Source organism: Rattus norvegicus, chromosome 5 (assembly GCF_021556685.1).
Source record: "Rattus norvegicus strain SHRSP/BbbUtx chromosome 5, alternate assembly SHRSP_T2T, whole genome shotgun sequence".
NCBI classification, from domain to species: Eukaryota; Metazoa; Chordata; class Mammalia; order Rodentia; family Muridae; genus Rattus; species Rattus norvegicus.
This window is the reverse complement of record NC_141538.1, coordinates 168,789,005-168,808,992: the sequence shown is the minus strand read 5'-3', so window position 1 is coordinate 168,808,992 and position 19,988 is coordinate 168,789,005. Positions and strand designations below refer to the sequence as shown.

Below are 19,988 nucleotides of genomic sequence, written 5' to 3'. Positions count from 1 at the left end.
TTCCCTTTACTCTTGCTGATGCCTCTCGCAGACAAAGCCAAGAGAACACCCTCAGGATGTGTCCTTTCGTCAAGGAGACAGTGAGATGGGACTGCTAGCTGTGGTGGAAACTAAGACGAAACCACGTAAGCCTATGCTGCAGCACAGCCTCACCGTCGCAGACGGAGCTATGGACGCTGGAGAACCAGTCTCCGAGAAACCTGGGCGTGGGGTAGCAGTGCTCAGAGGACAGGGAGGGCTGCTGTCCACCTGGGATTTGAGGCCAGTGAGGTAGGGATGTGGAGATGGTGACAAGGACACAGCTGCTCTCAGGGTGGAAAGAGAGAATGTCACAGGCCTGGAAAGTACTGCTCGCTATAAAGGAGAACTAACTTCCCCTGGGTGGGACGTAGGCCAATCAAAAGAGCATGCAGACAGCACTCAGTGAGACACCTGTGGTGTTGAAAGCAGAGCCTCACAAAAGGGAAAGGACCCACCTCCACCTCAACAGTAAGCTCTGCCCTCTGCCCTCTGCGGAGGGCGCTATTCCAAGGTAGAGCTAAAGTCTGGTCCTCATCTTGAGGACTCCTGGTACAAACAACAGAAACCCACACTGAAGCACCTGAGTTGGGGAAAGTGAGCGGGAGGAGCCTTCTACAGGAGAGCGAATGGGAAGCACCAGTGCCATCTGCACAGAGTGAGTGGAAAGTCACATTCTGGAACTGAGACTGTGGGTCTGGGAAACAAGGGCAGGCAGGACAGTGCTGCACAAAAGCACTGACCATGCCTGGACCCCCACCACATCACCCCCCAACTTGTGCTGACTCATTTATTTAAAAGATTGATTTATTTATTTTATGTGTATGAGTGGTCTACAAGCTGCACGACAAAAGAGGACATCGGATCCCATTACAGATGGTGTGAGCCACCATGTGGTTGCTGGGAATTGAACTCAGGACCTCTGGAAGAGCAGTCAGTGCTCTTAACCACTGAGCCATCTCTCTGCCCCCACCCCCCCTTGACTCATTTTTAAGGTTTACTTTACTCTCATCCAGAATGACAATATCCATTTGAGCAATTGATGTGTTCCTTATCTTTGTCTTAGAGCACAAAGAAACCATCATACATTGTTAAAAGTAAAAAGTGTCCTCCAATAGCCAGTGGCCAAGTCCTCTGTGTTACAGTAGGATCCTGGCCAGGACATTTTAGGCCTATGCTATTAGAGGCAAGATCTTCAATAACTCAAACAGTAAGGTGATCATCTGGAAGAACATTTTAAAATAGGAGTTAACAGTGGGTTACAGGGCACATTCTCCTGGGCTCTGCAAGGCCCTCTCCCTAACACCTGACAGCGGAGATCCCCGGGTTCATTGTGACCCTCTGCTAGAATGTCCTCTCCCAACACCTGACAGCAGAGATCCCCAGGTTCATTGTGACCCTCTGCTAGAATGTCCTCTCCCCTGACACCTGACAGCTGAGATCCCCAGGTTCAATGTGATCCTCTGCTAGAACATCGTCATCCATCCAACTTTCATTTCCAATTTCAAAACAGACACCAATGGTATTTCAGTAATTTCTTATGCAACCTCTTAAAAGTTTAAATTTATACTTCACCAGACATGAAAGTCTAAACTAGGTCAGTAAGCAGCATGGCCTCCTGGGGGATGCTCAGGGCAGGCCAGGGAAGACGGCAGGAAAACAGCCTCCTAGGGGATGTTCAGGGCAGGCAAGTGATGAAGCAATGGCTAGAGCAACTTTCTCCCTACCTCCGTGCACGAAGCCATGAAGAGTGCAGTCTGAGGGCCCCACCAGGTGGATCAGGCTGGACTGGCTGTAGCTCACTGTGTTCGGCTCTAGAAAAGCAAGGGAAAGAGATCAGTTGTTACACAGTCCAACAGTAGCAAGGCCACCACTGCTCAGAATTCTGTGTCATCAGAAGTGTCTACCTACAGTGTCACTTAGACAGGTTTCTCTGAAGAGAACAGAGGTCTGTCTGTCTCAGCAATACTGAGCAGCCCCTATCAGGGTCCCAGTGCACCCTGGGTACAGTTTGCCAATGGTGGTCATCACATCCCTTGGCTGGAAGGTTCCAGGGTTATCTATGGTCCTCCACTGGATGTCACCACCACACTAACCTTCCTTTCCAACAACACAAAAGCAGCAGCAGCAGTTCTGTCCTCCCTGATCGCCCAGGAAGTCTCAGGCTTGGCAGGGGTCTGGGCTGACCCTCCCCTCTGTGTGTCTGTCAGTGCAAACTTTCCAAGAAAAGGAGACTCCTCAGTAGAGCTCCAGTCACCCAGGGCTGCTGTAAACTGTCTGCTCTCACCTAGAACGCAAGACACATGTCCTGCCCCTGGAGGCAGACAGCATGCCCCCAGGCCCCCTCTCCTCAGCAAGTATAGTCCGAGTCACAGGTGTTATGCTGTCCAATGTGCACACACATCTGCCAAACGCCCTCCTTCACTCCACGCTCGGGTCAGTGAGAGGTGCCTGCTCCTGCCCTGGCTGCTGGAGAGACTGCTGGGCCAGGGCCAAACAATAGGCACATCTGGCCTTAAACAGTATTTCTCAGCAGCAAAGAGGTGGTGGCAGGAAGGGTGTCCTTGACCTGGGGTCTCCTGAGTGTCAGTGTCACCTGAGACTGGATGGTCCTTGCTTCCACAATTCCTACATTCTCACAACACAACACTGCTCAGAGATGGAGCTTTAAAGAGGCGGGTAAGTTAGAGCAAAGATATTAAGTAAGTTGCAAGCCACAGCATCCTTGTAAGAGGGTGTGAAAGGGACTTCATTTGACAGGGAGGCCGACATCCACAAGCTATGAACTCACTGCTAACACTGACTGCAACTTCAGCTCCAGATGAGAGACATCAGTCTCTGCTGGTTACTCCAGTAGGCTGGGTCCTGTACAGCTTGTACAAGCAAACACACACCACATGGACTTCAAACTAAAGTCAGGTACCTAAAGCTCCCAGCCATCAAGAAAACCTGAAAACCTAGGGGTCTGGGCTTAAACACTTAAAGCATCTGCCTTGAGGCAGCTCAGAGCTCTCAGGCTCTGATTTCAGACTCGCATAAGGAGCCTAGGTCTCTGGAACCACTGCAGACGGGAGCCTTAAGACAGTCACCAGACCTACTCTGATAGGCAGTCTTAGTTTTGGTATGGTGTCTGGTCTTAAGACTCTTTTTTTTTTTTCTTTTTTTTTTTGGAGCTGGGGACTGAACCCAGGGCCTTGCGCTTCCTAGGCAAGCGCTCTACCGCTGAGCTAAATCCCCAACCCCCCAACCCCTGGTCTTAAGACTCTTAAGAGACCTTCATACTGGCCACTGTGTGGGACTGTCAGGTGACAAGTGAGGGCCTTTAACTCCTTCATTTGCCACCAACAAAGGCAAGGAGCCCAAGACAGCCCCCACTGTCAGAAGACTGTACTCAGCTGAGGCGACCTGTGACTGTGTCCAGATGGATGAGAGTCTCACCTATCTCCTGCCTTCTAGAAGCATGGGGCTGGGAGGACAGACCGGACCAAACTTCTAAAGTCTGCATGGTCAAAGGAGAGACCTGACTCCCACAAGTTGTAGGTGACTTCTACAGGTATGCAATGACCTGCCTGTGCCTACCCACAGGCACATGAGTATGCCCCTCCCCCCCGAAACACACACTCTAAATCCTTTTACAGAAGTGTTTTCACACTGACTGTGTCAACTATGGAGCACTGCCAGGCTGGAATTCACTAGATCCAGCTTGACTTTATTTCTTTTGCTAAAAGGGCCTTACATGTCCCAGAGGTCTCCAACTCAGTCTGTATCTGTATCCCTGGCCTCTGCTTCAGTTACAGGCAGGAGCCAGCATGCGTACCGGGGGTCAAACCCAGAACCTCATGCACACAAGCCAAGCTCTACCACCCAAGCCAGTCTTGCTCCCTTCTCTCCCATGGAAATCTACTGTTCACACAGCACAGGAAGGAGAGAAGCCCCACTGTTTAAGAACACTGGTTATGCCACACTCCTGCTTCCTGTGTTCTCAGAGACTAAGCGCGGAAGCTTTCAGCAAGCAGAAGCAACAGAGCTTCTGGCTTCCTCCTTCACATGCCTTAGCTGACTCCCCCGGGCTCTGTGGGTCTGGTGATGTCTACTTTTCTTCTACCTGGTTCACAGCTCCTGGGGTGAGCACTTCCTTCTTTGGGCTGAGTCTAACACAGCCACTACTAAGTCCCCCACAACCTATATTCTAAGTGACACAGGGAACATGTGACAGAGGCCTGCTATGAACAGATACATCCACAGAAACAGAAGTGCCTTGAGTACAGACATCAGTACCAGAAGGGAGGTGCTGCTCAGATGAAAACCTTTCTTTGTAGACACCGAGGGGATGTTACCATCACAACAGCATGAGGAGCAGAGCACACAACACGTCTAAGTGGCATGCTGTGTCATGGTGAGACCTCTGCTTTCACCGCTCCTGAGCAGGCAGACCAGGAAAAAAGACAAGCTTCAGAAAACAGCAGCCAGTTCGTAAGCAGAACCCAGAGCAAGCAGAGTTCAGAGACCTGGGAGCATCAAAGATCAGACATACATCCTGCCTTCAGACCTGGAGCTGAAGGAAACCTGAGAGCAAAAGCCTGTCAGAGCTCAGCTGTGAGTCAAGAAGTCTGTGATGGTGTCATGTTCTCACCCATGAGTGTCCAGGGAAGAGTAGTGGAGTGGGAGGAGGAAGAATAAAATGCATGGCTTAGGAAATATGTCTGGGAGGAACCTGGGGTGTAGTCACTGTCCTGGGAACTAACTAAAAGTCACTGGATCCACAAGGGACTAAAGAAGCTTCAAGTCTCACAGTGATGTCTGAGTCTCACACTCAGACAACCAAGTGAACCCCAATTTCCCATGTCCGCTATAAATGATGCCAACGTCAGCAATGGACAAGGAAGAAGCTTCCAGATTGCAGCAGGAACATCTCCAAGAGAAGAAACAGAGTCCCTCTTCATGGTCTTGGCCTGTACACTGGAAGGTTTATCCCCATGTGCTTAGTGGAGTTCAGGAGTTCAGGTCACATAGCTCTGCTCCCTCATCAACCACAATCATACAGAACCACACCCTCAGTGCATCCCACTGCTTGCAAACACCAGAGAGGACAGCATATCATCAGCAAGGCTGCACAAGACCTGGAGACTGCCCTTGAGGAGAGGTGCTCTCCATGTGCAAAGGCGCTGACAGGAAGATACAGTCAGAAGAAGAAGACAGAATGAGCATAGCCAGTCAGCTGTCAGGCCTGTCCTCTCCCTGTCCTACAGACACAGCTGACCATGTTTGCCTGACTCCACTGGGGAAAGGGGGAGGCCACAGTACTCGCATGTCTCAGGAGAGGGTGCTCAGTTCAAGGACTGCCTGAGCTATCTTGTGAGACCCTATCCAAAAACAGCTAGGAGAAGAGGAGTACTGTATGTATGTACTGTACGGTACAGTACATACATAGAGGGGACAGATTAGTAACCACTTAATAACATTTACATATATTAGGTACTATAATGTAAAGAATTAACATATACAGGAGCCTATGCCTGTGTAGACTCCATCTGCTAGTGTGTGAGGTTGTATGCAAGCCCCACTTTACCTCATACATGGGACTTGTGTACCTTTGGATTCTGGAACCCACACTCCATGGATGGCAAGGAAGACATCACTCATGCATGCACGCTTGCATGCACGCACACACACTATCATATTGGATGTGGTAAATATACACAAAGTTACCAGAACAGAGGCCTTGAGTCCCCGTCTCTACCCTTCCCCAGTTTACAGCCTGCCTCAGCAGGAGCTGCACCTCTCTGTGCACTAACAGGCTGGGTTCCCAGTTGCAGCAGTTACTGTGACCTGCCTTCCTAGACAATGCAGGGACCCCAGTAAAGCTTCCAGGGATGTGACAGGCACGGTGCTGTAGACTCTCTAGACACACTGCCCTCTTGGCGCCTGTCCACCTGCCAGGAGTCTGCCCTGCCCCTGTACATCAAGCCTGCCCTTCAGCCTGCAGCACAGTGATGCCTTGTCTGTTCCCTCAAGACAACTGAGGATTAGTTGCCCAGAAGCCTAGGACTGAACCCAAGCAAACTCCAGAAGCTTCCCTCTGTCTTTCCATACCATACTCCCCCAAGTCTAGTGTTGACGGAACCAGGATCATGGTCGAGCTGGATGGACGTCAGAGGTCTAACAGCCAGGCTGGCCAGCGCTTGCCCTCCAGGGGTGGCTCTAGGCAGATCTGCCTGGGTACTGTTAACTCTGGAAGGCAGATCTCAGTGAGGACCAGGAGTTTGGAGGCCTGCCAAGGCTCACTGCTGCTCTGCCTGAGGTAGCCAGGGAAGTGAACACCAGTTCAAGGACCAGTGAAGACAAGCACTTGGTCATGTCTGAGGTAATGCCGATTGCATCACAAACCCAAGAGACCTGGAAACAGGGTCTGTGGGCAGAGTCCCCATGGTGCTAGGCTGGTCAGGAACCTGGCAGCTTAAAAAGGAGCGGTTTCCTCTCCTCAGAAAGAACACAGACAGCTGGCTTCTAAACAATCACCAGACTCTCTGAAGACACCTACCAGAAAGACCGGAGGCCCAGAGGTTGCTAGGCAACATGGTCTGAGCCCAGGTTCTACTTGCAGGAGTGGGTGGGGGTGAGGCCGAAAGGTGAATGCAGCGGGGAAGGGGAGAGGAAGGGAGGGGAGGGGAGGGGAGGGAGGGGAGGGAGGGGAGGGGAGGCCTGGTGCTACTCAGTGGCAGGGCTCTGTCAGACAAGCATGCCTGGCTTCTGCAATCCTGAAGTAAAGCAGTGCAGATCACACACACCAATCCCCTGCTCACAAAACTCCCCAGTCGCCACAGAACTTCTCGAGACGTGACGTGTGGGCCTCCCTGCCAGGGTATGTAAGTGGTAACAGTTGCTGGGGGAGAGGGGTGGGTGCTGCTGTTCGTGCTCCTGTAGGTGAGATGAGGTGAGAGGTCCCTCCTGTTGTCGCTGCTCTGTCTGGGGTGAAATGCTCATATCTCCCCAGGAAAGGTCACACAATGGTTACATTTTGGAATGACACAAACGTTGCCTACAATATCTGCTCTCTGTAGGCACCCTACCAGCCTACTCACTCAGGACAGCCCAGCACACGGGCAGGAGAACAGGCACAGGGACCCACGAGAACAAGGATGGTTCAGCCAAGAAACTGAAGTCAGAAACACAGTTTCTAGGAAGATGGCTGGTGGCAGAACACTTGCTCAAGCCTCGCTATTGAAGGGAAATGAATAATGACGCACATGACCCCTGTTCCACACATCTGAGCTGTGTGTCAAATCCAATCAGCTGAGGAAGATGTGGGTTTTTTTTTCAAGACACAGACAAACAAACCTAACATGTAAAAGTCCATTGGAAAGCCGTGAGTTCACAGTGCCGACTTCAATCACGATCACCAAAAGCAATGGACTGTGAGAACGACTGAGTTTCACATTAGTCGGGAGAGGCCATGCACAGCTAGCAACCCCAGGAGGAAGGAAGGTAGACTGATGGACAGACAGAGTATGTAAGACCCCTCCCTACATGCAATGTCCATTGAGCCCTGTGGTTCTCAGGACCACAGAAGGGAGCTGGGGGTCTCTGTGCAGTCCAGGCTAGGGCTGAAGTCGATGCTGTTCTGCCTTCAATGGGATTACCAGCATGAACCGCCATGTGCAATTCAGATTTTTTCCTTCTCTCCCATCCCCCGCTGTCTCTCCTGTTAAAAGTAGATGGGGGAGGGGGGCAGATAGCCCAACAAACAATAAAGCTTTCATAACCTGCATAGTCCTCTGGCCTCAGAAGACAAAAGTCTCAATTCTGATAAACTGAGGAAGAGAGAGGAACAATGGGCACTCAGGCAGACACTGGATGAGACACCTCGTGCACAGCAGCAAACTCCATGGACACTGGCTCAGAGTGCCAGGCCACACAGACTGAGAGAGCCAAGTAAGAGGCAAACTTTCACCCACCCAGAGCCCAAGGCACTGGAGGCCAGGAAGCCCTCTGCTGAGGGACATCATGGAACCCAGCATAGAACTCCTGAGCCCAGGTCATTTCCAGCAAGGTGGAAACAGTACATTCTAGAAAGAATTCTCAATACTGTTTAACTGCATATGTAGGGGCGCTGGTGTCCCTCTAAAGGTGGGCCCACCGACAATCCCTCACCAAGTTCCTGGGGTCAGACATGCCAAGACCCTACCCTAACTGGCATCAACAAACCTGAGGAAGCCCTATTAGGTTTTTCCACAGACAGCGTGTGGCAGGGAACAGAGGGAAGCAACCACCTCACAAGGAGGCCTGAGGCTCGTCACCTGTGTGGCAAAAATGACAGAGCTACTGAGAGGCAAAGGCCTCCACAGGAGGAGCCTGTGGAGAAATGGCCTTAAATCTGGGGTCATCTCTTGATCACAGACCTTTTCTAAAGATATGAGCATTCTATCAAATAAGTTCTTAAGCAAACTCGGGAGTGTCAACAAGAACGAATGCTGGCCACAGAGGCAAGAAGTCCCCTGGGGAGACCCTTGCCAGCTGTGCTACAGAGGTCTGCCTGGCTTAGGGCAGGTCAATGGACACAGCCTGGCTCCAGGAAGGAATTCCACATCCAGGAAGCAGACTGACTGCATAATAACAGGGTTCCTGTGGCTTCCAAGATGCACTGAGGAACGGCATCTGTCCCTGGAACCAACCGCTAACTTCTACCCCAGCCCCAGGCTTTCACCTGGGTTCAGGATGGGCTGGACAATGTCTCCGTTCCTCCACTTGGTCTCCATGCGTTCTAGCTTCTGGGCTTCATAGCGTTTCCGACCCTCCTCCTCCTGTTCCTGCCGTAAATACTGTGGAAAGAAGCCAGACAGAAGGTCAAGTGCAGTGGGGACACAGATCTCCACATCCTAGGCCCTGGCATTCCCCGACCTCCCTTCTAGCATTTTGTACCCTCCCCTTTCTTCTGATGACATGACCACCACATAACAAGAACAGTGCAGATCAAAGTTCCAGGCTGTGGCCCTCACCAGAGACAACCTGGGGGCAAATCTCTATACCTGCAGACATATGAAACCCCCTATTGCCAGGCTGGAGAGCCAAAACTAAATCCTGCTGCATTACTTGACTGCACCAGTCTGTGAGAGCCCCCTCAGCTGTGGCAAGTGTCTCTCTGACAAGCCTTGGTCATATCCCATCACTTGGCATCTGACCCTCCCCACAACACAAAGCTGCAGAATACCAGGACCCCAGGCTCAGCACCTCTGTTGCCATCTTTGCAGAGCACCAGCCAGTCAACAAGCAGTTCCTGATCAACCACAGGAGTTCACTCCAGGAAGTGTGAACATAAAATCTACTATACTGAATACCTTTAATCTCAACACTCAGGAGACAGAGGCAGGGGTAGAGATGTCTCTGAGTTCAAGGACAGCCTGGTTTACAGAGTGAGTTCCAGGACAGTCAAGGCTATACAGAGAAACCTGTTTTGAAAAATCAAAATGAAAAAAAATATAAATAAAAAAATCTATCATACAAGCTGAAAGCTGTCAATCCTGGCTACGATGGGAACACACCCCGCCCCTTCACTTCCTGCCTGGGATCCTAGGAGGGGCTTGCTGTCCTGGCTCTAAGTCTACTACCTGCCCAACCCCAGAAGCCACCTGTCCCAAGCCACCAGAGGCAGCCTCCCCTCCCCTCAGGCTAGTCCTCCACACCGATTACTGCCTAGCCATTCTTTCAGCAGTCAGCCTCCCCTGCTGCTTCTCACTCACCCTGGACTGCTGGTCAAGCCCTCAGGCTCCTCTCTATGGGTCAAAGCCCCTCTGACCAAAAATTCTCCTTGAATGACAGCTTTAGATTTCCTTGCTGAGGCCGTGCTCTTGCTCCAGGCTTAGCTTCATGGGTGAACAGGTCTGAGCACCATTCTGAGGATTAACTATCTATCCCCTTCAACTGGAGTAGCTTCTTCAAAGTGGGCCAAGGAGGGAGCTGAGAGGTGTGCTCAAAGCAAATGAGCCCAGCCCCCAGGGCAAGCAGTGGCTGACCCTGCAGGAAGTGCTCAGCCTTCTCCTCAGGCCCCTCAGGCCCCGCCAGTTCCCAGAGCCCACAGCCTGTCCTTGGTCTACCTCACATGAGGGCTGAATTCCAACATCCTCCAGAGATGCCCTGCAGGGACTTTAGACAGGTCAAGCTTTAGCTCAGTGGCATAGCACTTCCTCAGTAGACAAAGTGCTGGTTTCTACCCACAATGCTACAAAAACAAGGTTAGGCGCTGGCTGGAGGGCTGGCTCAGGGGGTATGAGCACCAGATGCTCTTGCAGAGGACCCAGCACCCACATGCTTGGCTTGTAACCATCTGCAACTCCAGTGTCAGGCGATACCACACACTTCTGGCCTGTACAGGGCACTTCATGGGGAGCACAGAAATACATCCAGGCAAATACGTACACACATACGATAAAATCTCAAAAGGAAAAACTGTAAGCCAAGCAGAGTGGTATTACACCTGATCTCCTAGCTCACAGGAGACTGAGACAGGAAGCCAGGACTACAGAACAGGAGTTTACCCTATAAGCAAGAAGGCAGAGAAATGGCCTTTCCACAGGAGCCTAATCACCTAAGTCTGATCTCTGGACCCCAGGGTAATAGAGGACCGGCTCCTGCAGACTGTGCTCTGAGCCCACACACATGCTATAGCATGCAGGTTCACACCTCACACATACAAAGCGATACACATAACTTAGAAATTAAAATAAGCAGAGGAAAAATAAAATAAACTGCTGCCTAACGCAGAGCCAGCCTCTCCCAGCCGGGCGAGCTGGGCAGGTATGCATGGAGTCTGAGGGACGGGCATGGAGTCTGAGGAACGGGCATGGAGTCTGAGGGACAGGCATGGAGTCTGAGGGACGGGCATGGAGTCTGAGGGACGGGCATGGAGTCTGAGGGACGGGCATGGAGTCTGAGGGACAGGCATGGAGTCTGAGGGACGGGCATGGAGTCTGAGGGACGGGCAGGTGTGCATGGAGCCTGAGGCGCTGGTTTTGAACCAAAGCCTCAGGAACGGGCTCAGCTTCCTCACACGCTGGCTAACTGCGGGCATATTCCAATGTAAGGCTGGCCATTCTCCCTACCCCAAAGGCCTGAGACCCAGCTGATTAAAGCAGCAGACAGCTCAGTCCAAACTCTCAGACCTGTGGGTGTTCTGAAGCAAGAACTGGGAAAGACTCCAGAAAAGCCTCTGATGCCATGCTGACTTCTGTTAGTAATCACAGGGAAAGCTGCACTCTGCCAGGCTGAGGAAGAAAGCGGAACAAAGGGGCAAGTCATACTCTAAAGTGACAGTGACCACAGTTAGCAGCCATACTAACTAGTAACCAACCTGTGTGCATGTGTGCCTATGCTGTGCCTGTGCTTGCGTGCACGTGTAACCAAACACTTTCTTGAATAACGTTTCTCTCTGAAAGGTGTGAGTGGCATCACAGTTGGTGTCTGTGGTAAGGAGCATGTGTCATGTGCTGTCCTTCCTCAACCCCTCAGCCTTAGCTGCTCGCTGCTTTATCACACTCCTCCATGAAGGCCAGCGCATGCTCAGGTGTCACCAACACACACAGCACACAAAGGCTGCAGGACTCCTAAGCACATGCTGGTCACCGTGACTGCACAAGAGGAGTGGGCTAAGGCGGGCAGCGTGCCTGTGCCAGTGCCTGTGCCTGTGCCTGTGGTGAGGACGTTCTGGATCGCCAGGAGACTGGTCAGAGTTGGAGTGGCTCCAGACTTCAGGACACATGAAAAGGCGGTGGGCATCCTTGTGCCCAGACTAGAAGTCTCTGAAGGGTACCACTCAGGGCGCCACAACCACCAGCTATAGACTCTTAAGAACATGGACCACTGCATGGGGTGTTCCTGTGAGCCCTGGCTGAGAACTCCAAGGACCAGGTGAACACACACATGCACTCTTGTCATGCAGTTACCCACCATGAGCTCTGAGCCCACTCAGCACCCAAACCAGAGGAGTAGCACCACAAGGAACGGGAGGTAGGAAGGAGATGGGGGGAGGGGTGCGGGGGGTGAGAAGGTGGTTAGGGTGCTGGCCTGAGGAGCCCAGGATTGAATAGGGTTCATCCAAAGATGTCCTTGGAACCTCAGAATAGGGATATTTCTGGAAGTGGTTTTTGCAAATGCAGTGGCAAACTGAGGCTGACTGTCCTACAACTGATGTCTCTCTAAATCCACACAAAGGCACAGTCAAGAGAAGGTAAGACAGGGGAGACAGGCAGAGACTGGTAACTTCCTGTAGGCCAGGACACCTGCAGCACCAGGAGCTAAAGCAGGACACAGGGACTTCCCTGGAGCCCAGAGGACACAGGCCCTGGTCTCACCTGAACTTGGGGCCTGACATTCGGGACTGAAAAAAATCATTTTCTGTAGTTTTTAACTTTAATTTAATTTTAAGCCACGGTCTCTTTATGTAGCCCTGGCTGTCCTAGAACTCTATATGAGGCCCAGGCTGGCTTCAAATTCACAGAGATCCTCCTGCCTCTGCCTCTCAAGTACTGAAATTAAAGGTGCGCACCACCATGACTGGTCTTTAGGTCTTTTTTGTTGTTTTTTTTTTTTTAAGATTTATTTATTTTATGTATGTGAGAACACTGCAGCTGTCTTCAGACACACCAGAAGAGTACATCGGATCCCATTACAGATGGTTGTGAGCCACCATGTGGTTGCTGGGAATTGAACTCAGGACCTCTGGAAGGGCAGTCAGTGATCTTAACCTCTGAGCATTTCTCCAGCACCTGGTCTTTAGTTTTTAAATCACTCAAAACTATTAACATTTCATGACAGCAGTCTCAGGACACTAACACAGGCAGGACTGTGGACCACTTGCCTCAATACCTAGCCCTAAGCTGTGTCTACTTTACTCACAGGGAGAGAGTTGCTCAGCACAATGGTTCTCAACCTGTATAACGTTGCCACCCTTATATAATATAATATATGTAATATAATATAATATAGTATAATATAATTTAATATAAACCATACAGTTCCTCATGTTGTAATGACCCCAACTATAAAATTATTGTTGCTACTTTATAACTATAATTTTGCTACTGTGGTGAATCACAATGTGAGTACCTGTGTTTTCTGGTAGTCTTAGGCCACCCCTGTGAAAGGGTCATTGGACCCCAAAGGGGTTGTAATCCATAGGTGGAGAAGCGCTGGTTTAGCATAACAGCACCAGCACCACACAGCACAGCAGAGCTGCCCTTGATGAGAAATGGAGTGAAGGGACTCTCCCCAGCCCAAGCATGGCAAACAGGGCTCTGCAGGCCTTCCCTTCCCCCCATTCCCTCTGCCTTGCTAAAAACAATTAGATTACATTCCTACAGCCACCAAGGTCTTATCCCAGTACTTGGAAGGTGTAAGGCAGGATGACCAGAAGTTCAAGTCATCCTGAGCCACACAACAATCTCTAAAGGTCAGTCTGGACTGTGTGAGACCCTGCCTCAAGTCTTCCAGTCCAAAGCACCCTAACTAGCTACAGAGCAATAATAAAGATACAACAGTAGCTGGGTTGTATAGCTCACACCTGTGATTCCAGCACACTGCGGGTGAGGGGCTGGCTTAGACAGGAAGATGGTGACTGCAAAGCCAGCTTGGGCTACACAGCAGGGGAAAGTGTAAATCAAATCACAGATGTATCCAAGCCCAGCTGGCCACTGAGCAGTGATGGGAGAGATGGCAGAAAGCCAGCTTTGGGGACAACCGAGTAAGGACAAGGAGTAAGTCCCCCTTGGCCCAGGTGACCCAAAGTCATTGGAAAGGATGGAGAGAATGGTCTCTCACTGTGGGAAGCTCTCTCTCTCTCTCTCTCTCTCTCTCTCTCACACACACACACACACACACACACACACACACACACACACACACACACACACACAAAGGAACAAGGGCTGTAGGTGTCAGCACTGTCCTTCTCTGGTAGGTCTACAAGAAGAGAGCAGGCCTACCCTGACAATCAAGCTCTCAGTTTTTCCTAAAGGCACATTCTACATATATCCTCACCATGGGCAACACCCCCTTCCCCCACCCTGCCAACACTTTCCTGGTACACAAAAGCAGCCAGCACACTTGGGAGGAGCAAGTCTCTAACAAGACATATACAAGGCCCGCCTATTGTGCAAGTTTCCTTGAATATTGAAATATACCATTCTATGGGGAAGTTCTTTAAACAAGAAGGTTAACATCTCACAGTAGCTTCAGGAAGTCCCTGAAACTGACTAGATTCACTAGGCCCTCTTCCTGACAGACCAGCAATAAACACCAAGTGTTGTCCTCAGAAGAGCAGACCCAGGAAAGGCTGAACTTTGAAAATGCCTCTGAGAGCAGAACAACTGCAAAGAAGACCCTCAGAGACTCTGAAACCAGACCTGCTGCCTGGAAGAGGTTTTAACAGACCGAGCCAGTCACTTGGAAATGACATTCTCCAGTCTGTTGAGAGCTGTGAGCTATAGGCTGTACAGTGTGCTCCAGGTCCCCAGCTTCTGTGAGCTGTCACCCATGCTGGGATGGGCTTTGGTGATGCAGCTGTCTAAGTCATTTCTGCTCTTGTAAGTAACCCCAATAAAATTCACTGATTTACCAAGTTGGACTTGGGTGGTATCCAAATTTTGGTCTGTTGTGGACACCCTATCTGGGTCATGTATATGTGTGTTATATCTCACCAACAGAAATTTTGTCACATAATACTGCCCTAGGCAGCCTACTGGTAGTGGAACCCATCCTAACCCTAGAGACAAACACCACAGACTCTTCTCCTCCTACCAAGGTTCTGTTCACACTAGACAGATAGGAGGCCGATACCAGCAGAGGAGCAAGCAGGGCCACTTAAGACCAAGTCCTCACACGGGCATCCCGATGGCTGAGGTACAATCCTGCTACCCAGGACTTTGGGGGTGGCTTCCTGGTCTAGCCTATCGAGCTCTCAGAGGGACACAGCACTCACGAGTCTGTCATCAGCTTTGTCTGTGCTGTACAAGTACAACACAGGGTGTGGGACAAGGCCACTGGCAATCGCAGCCCACCAGTTACAGTCCCTGCAAGACCAGTGTGGCCTCAGATCCTGAGTGCTGCAGTTTACCCAACAAGATGATCCTCTAGGCTGCTCCTGTGGCTAAATGGGCCTCCCCCACTCAGGGACCCAGCTCCTGCATTTGCCCCAAGAAACAAGTGAAGGGGTCATCTTACCACAATAGGAGGCACCTCAAGGACCTTGTCCACATTCTTCAATGACAGGGGCACATACCACAAGGTGGCCTTATTGGTCAGCTTTTTGGTACCTTAAGAGAAGAAAAGAAATCACTTAAGTGACTGATACCTCCCTTTGGCTACACTGGCAGGTGCTGCTACCAGACTGAGCATGCCAGGGCTGAAGCTGCTACTTCTAGTTCCCAATCCCAAGGTCCTGTCAGCCTCCTGGCCTGAGGATATTGTCATCTTGGAGGCCTGGGACCAGACTCCCATGTGTGCAGAGGGGCTGTGCAGGCCCAGGACATCTCACCCCCATCCCAATGCTTCATCCATCCGTGATAGCTCTCCCCTCACAGAGGCTACTGGGAAGACTTCAGACTACAGGTTCTGACTGACTCAGCCAGAACCTGGCATCACAGAAACAGGGTTTGGCTATGGACCTATTAGATGCAAGAGGGCTGATGAGGCCAGGCCAAGCCACTAACAGGCCCAAGTCCCTACCAGCAGATGCTGCCATTGCCTCATGAAGACTTGACACCCTCAGCTCAAACTAGAATGAATCTTCCAGAAGACCAAATGCTGCAAGAATTCCCACTGGGAGGCAGCCTGTGGGCTGCACGCAACGAGGACTCATCAACTGTGGAGATGGCAGAACAGAGTAGGCCCTGAAGTGTCAGCTCCTCAGGCCCAGTGTGGACAGGCACAGGCCAGTCTCCTCTCCTCATCCTCTCCCCCTCAAGTCCAGGAGGTGACATAAAAGCCCCAACCCAGAGCTTCTTCCACATGAAGGCAATGGGCTCAGACTCACTTGTGGCATTGAGTCCAGACATGAAGAAGAATGAAACCCCAAGGAGGAGAGCCTTTCTGGGTTGAGAACTCATGGCTTCTGGTGTCACAGTCCACTGGTCCATGACCCTGCTTATCCAAAAGAAGCCAGAATCCCAGGGAAGTCAAGAGCTTTGAAGCAACTTGGTGATGTCTTAAGTACACACTCAGGGCTCTCCAGTTCCAGTCACTTCAGAAGATGTGTAAGTACACCTTTGAAAAGTGGCTTTGACAACATCGAAGCCTCCCCAGGGCAGAACAGCCAAGAGGCAGAGCAGCAGAGGTGGGTGCTGCCACCCTGTAGAAGAAACTCCCATCATTACCTCTAGAGTACCTTCCCGGTAGAGACTGGGGCTGGCTTCCCTAAGGTTACAACAAGCACAGCCGCAGGCTCTCAGTCAAGCCTCTCACAAGGAGGTCATTAAAAAACAGCCTGCAGGGCTCTCCTATGCCAATCTGGCAGGCCCCACAGCCCCACCCAGGCACGTGGCACCGAAACCCACGGGCAGACACTGTGGGAAAACATTTTCCCAGGCTTTGACTGAGTGAATCTGACAACCTGCTTTTGGGAATAAAGATTTCCTGTTGGACTCAGAGCCAGCATGAAGAGCTGGTTTCCATGGAAACCCAAGTGGCCTGCTAAACCTAAATGAACAGCACTAAGCAAAATGAGGCAAACCACTAATTGTGCAATCTCCACCCTTCAGTGGGACCATTGTTGGGACTGCTGCTTCACAATCTTCTTCAAACCTCACCAGCTTCCTGCTGTGCCCAGAGCAGCAATGACGTCCCCTGGCTTGGTACTCTGGGGTACCAGGGATGCGTGTACAGCAAAGGTTTAGGGTGCTGGGCCAGGTTTATGCTCACACACCTGACTCAGAGAGAGGGTGCTCCTGGGTGAGGCCACACTAGTAGCATGTTCAGCCTACACATGGGTGCAGCCCTGCGTGTGCACCTAGCTCCTCTAGCCTCAGTGTCCCAGAACTCAACCACTCAGACAGGGCATGTGGTCAGCGTGCCGTGGGATCAGATGGCCAGAAGGCAGGCATCACAGGTTCCCCTTCCAGTGGATGGATGGGCCGGGAAATGGCAGTGAGGACCCTGGAGTACTAGAGCCCACTCTACAACAGTGGAAAGACATAGAAAGACTCTAATTCCTTCCTGCTCTGAAAACAGACTGTCCCCATCTGTGGTACAGGAAGAAGCAGCAGGAGGATCTGAGGCAACAGCCAGGCTCCATTGAGAAAAGCTGCAAAGCCCGGCCTCCTTTGAACACTGTGAGTGGACACTACCCATCCTTGTCCTGAGCACAGGGTCAGCACTGCCTCTGCCCCTCAAGCCTGGTCCCTCCACCTCCTTGGCAGTGCTCCCTCTGTGTCTACCCTCAGGGAAGAAGGGAAAACTCTAGGGAAAGGGTCACTATGGAGTGAGGGCAAAAGGCTAGGCTGCTGCTTGAGGCATTTTTTCTTAAGAATTATTTTTATTACTTAAGACAATTTATTGTATGTGTATTAGTATTCTGTGTTTTTATATGTCTGTGCAACACATGCATGTTTGGTGCTCACAGAGGCTAGAGGAAGGCATCAACTCCCCTAGAACTGGACTTAGAGGTGGTAATGAGCCTACATGTAGTTGCTGGGAATTGAGCCCAGGTTCTATGGAAAAGCTATTAGTGCTCTCAACTTCTAAACCATCTCCCCAGACATTTTCCCCCTTTGTAACTCTAACAAGCCACAAACTCACTCTGTAGACCAGGCCGACCCCACACTCAGAGACGCACCTGCCTCTGCCTCCTACCGAGTGCCAGACCCAAGGTGTAGCTACCACCAGTGCCCCTGCTCACTGCTGAGAGCTTTCCTGCTCTGGCAGAGGACCCAGGACCCATGTCAGGCAGCCCACAACCATCTCGAGTTCCAGCTCTGGGGAATCGGATACGCTCTTCTGTCCTCTGAGTAAGGCTCTCTTAAACGAATGTGAGAGTGTGCGGTTTGGTCAAACCGTCCTGCAGCCTGGAACCCAAGCTCTCCCAGATGGCCACGCCATTCTTTCACTGGGTCCCCAGCTGTTCACAGACCAGTGAGTGACAAGGGATGCCAGGAGGTCTATGACCTATGGCAGATCACCAGCCCTGGCACCCATGACCTGTGGGCTGGGCTTCTCTGCTGTGGGACAGAAGATCCTCACAGTCCTAAAAACTCCAGAGCACTGCTTTGCACTGCCTCCCTCCTGACTCATACACGGCAGTGCCCTCTGGTCCTTGGCTCCTGAGGGCTGAGGCTTTGGTTGTTGCAGATTAACCAGAAGTGTACTTTCCTGTCATTTATTTTAGTGTGTGTGTGTGTAAGTGAATATGTATATGTGTGTGTATATATGTATGTCTCTGTGTGTGTGTGTATGTATGTATGTATGTATGTATGTATGTATGTATGTATGAATGTATGTATGCATACTGTGTGTACATCTGGTGCCCTTGGAGACCAGAAGAGGGCATCAGATATCCTGGAACCACCATGTGCATTCTAGGAATCAAACCCAGGTCCTCTCTTAAGAGTAGCCTGTGCTTTGAGCACTGAGCCATCTATAAACCCTTGGGAATCCATTCTTAAGGCAGGCCCTGTACAGTTTCTGAAGCTGAAGGCTCCCACAGTGAAAAGATCTACAGGCTGGTTTCAAACAAGCATGAAGACCGAAAACCAAAGGGGTGCTCAGGGGTGATCACCACCTCAGTTAGACCCAGCAGAGGAAGGCCCAGAGAACAGACAGCAACTCCTCCCTACACTGGCCTCTCTTCCCTAGTAGTACACAGCTGTGCCTTTTTGTGCCATGGCCTTTGGGACACTCTAATGCCAAAGGGCCTGAGGAGCAAGAGCAGAGGCCTCTCAGACTCCCAGTACATAGTGGCTGGGCTCACACATCCCATTTGAATCCATCCCTGCTGAAGTCATTGGAATGTTCCAGATGGGTAGCTGTGTTCTTAGCCATTCCCAAGAAGACCTGAGCCCCTTAGACAGCTCAGCCATCACTCTACCAGGTCACCACTGCAGAGGACAGACCTGGGGAAGGAGGAAAGAACAAAGCAGCCTGGCCTCCAGGCATGTGGGACCACAGGCAGAGTCGGGCAAAAGGGCCTGTCCTTGAAGCCAGCAGCCAGGTTATAAAAGAAACATAAGCACTTCATGAGCAGGAGCTCCATACTCCAGTGGTGCCAATGGGAGAGAGGAGAAGGGTTTCTATGGTTACCACAGCCAAGGAAAAGGTTCAGATGAGCCAAAGGCGAAGGCTCACCCAACCTGGTTTCTAGATGGACAGGGGCAGATTTGTCCAGGAGCCTCTGCAAAGCCATACAAGTCATGGTTAGAATAGCACGTGGATACAGAGGCAGGGATGGCAGCAACTGACTAAGTGGTCTCAAGGAGGAGAGGGAGCAGGCTGGGAATCCTGTTCTGGCTGGAGAGGGCTCAGGTGTGCTTTTTAACCACCAGAGCTCCATGTGCAAACTGCAGAAACATGGGCAGTGAACTCTGCCCCAGGGTGCATGAAGACCAAAGACGTCATACAAAGAGGAAGCCAGCCCCTGGGCAAGGCCAACCCTCTATGTATGAGCAAGTTGTGAGCTACAGTCAGCTTTGGCTGCCAATTTGATGCAAACCTAGAGTCACCCAGGAAGAGAAAAACCTCAACTAAAGAAGAACTGCTGAGATCAGACTGGCCTGTGACCATACTTGAAGACTTTTCTTTTCTTTTTTTTTTTTTTATTTTTCTCGGAGCTGAGGACTGAACCCAGGGCCTTGCGCTTGCTAGGCAAGCACTCTACCACTGAGCTAAATCCCCAACCCCTTGAAGACTTTTCTTAACTATAGATTGATGCAGGAGGGCACCATCCGTAGGCAGTTGGCCTGGGCTGTGTGAGAAAGGGAGCTTAGCACACCAGA

At 51.1% G+C, this 19,988-nt stretch overlaps 1 protein-coding gene across 15 annotated transcripts in view; it reads right to left on the bottom strand.

The window, feature by feature from the left end:
* Acot7 (acyl-CoA thioesterase 7) overlaps positions 1 to 19,988 on the bottom strand; it is a 92,813-nt gene that overhangs the window by 34,602 nt on the left and 38,223 nt on the right. For all 15 annotated transcript variants that reach the window (NM_001429474.1, NM_013214.5, NM_001429473.1 and 12 more), the window contains 3 exon segments: positions 1,746 to 1,832; positions 8,723 to 8,837; positions 15,229 to 15,320. In NM_001429474.1, the coding sequence (NP_001416403.1) occupies positions 1,746 to 1,832; positions 8,723 to 8,837; positions 15,229 to 15,320 (294 nt within the window).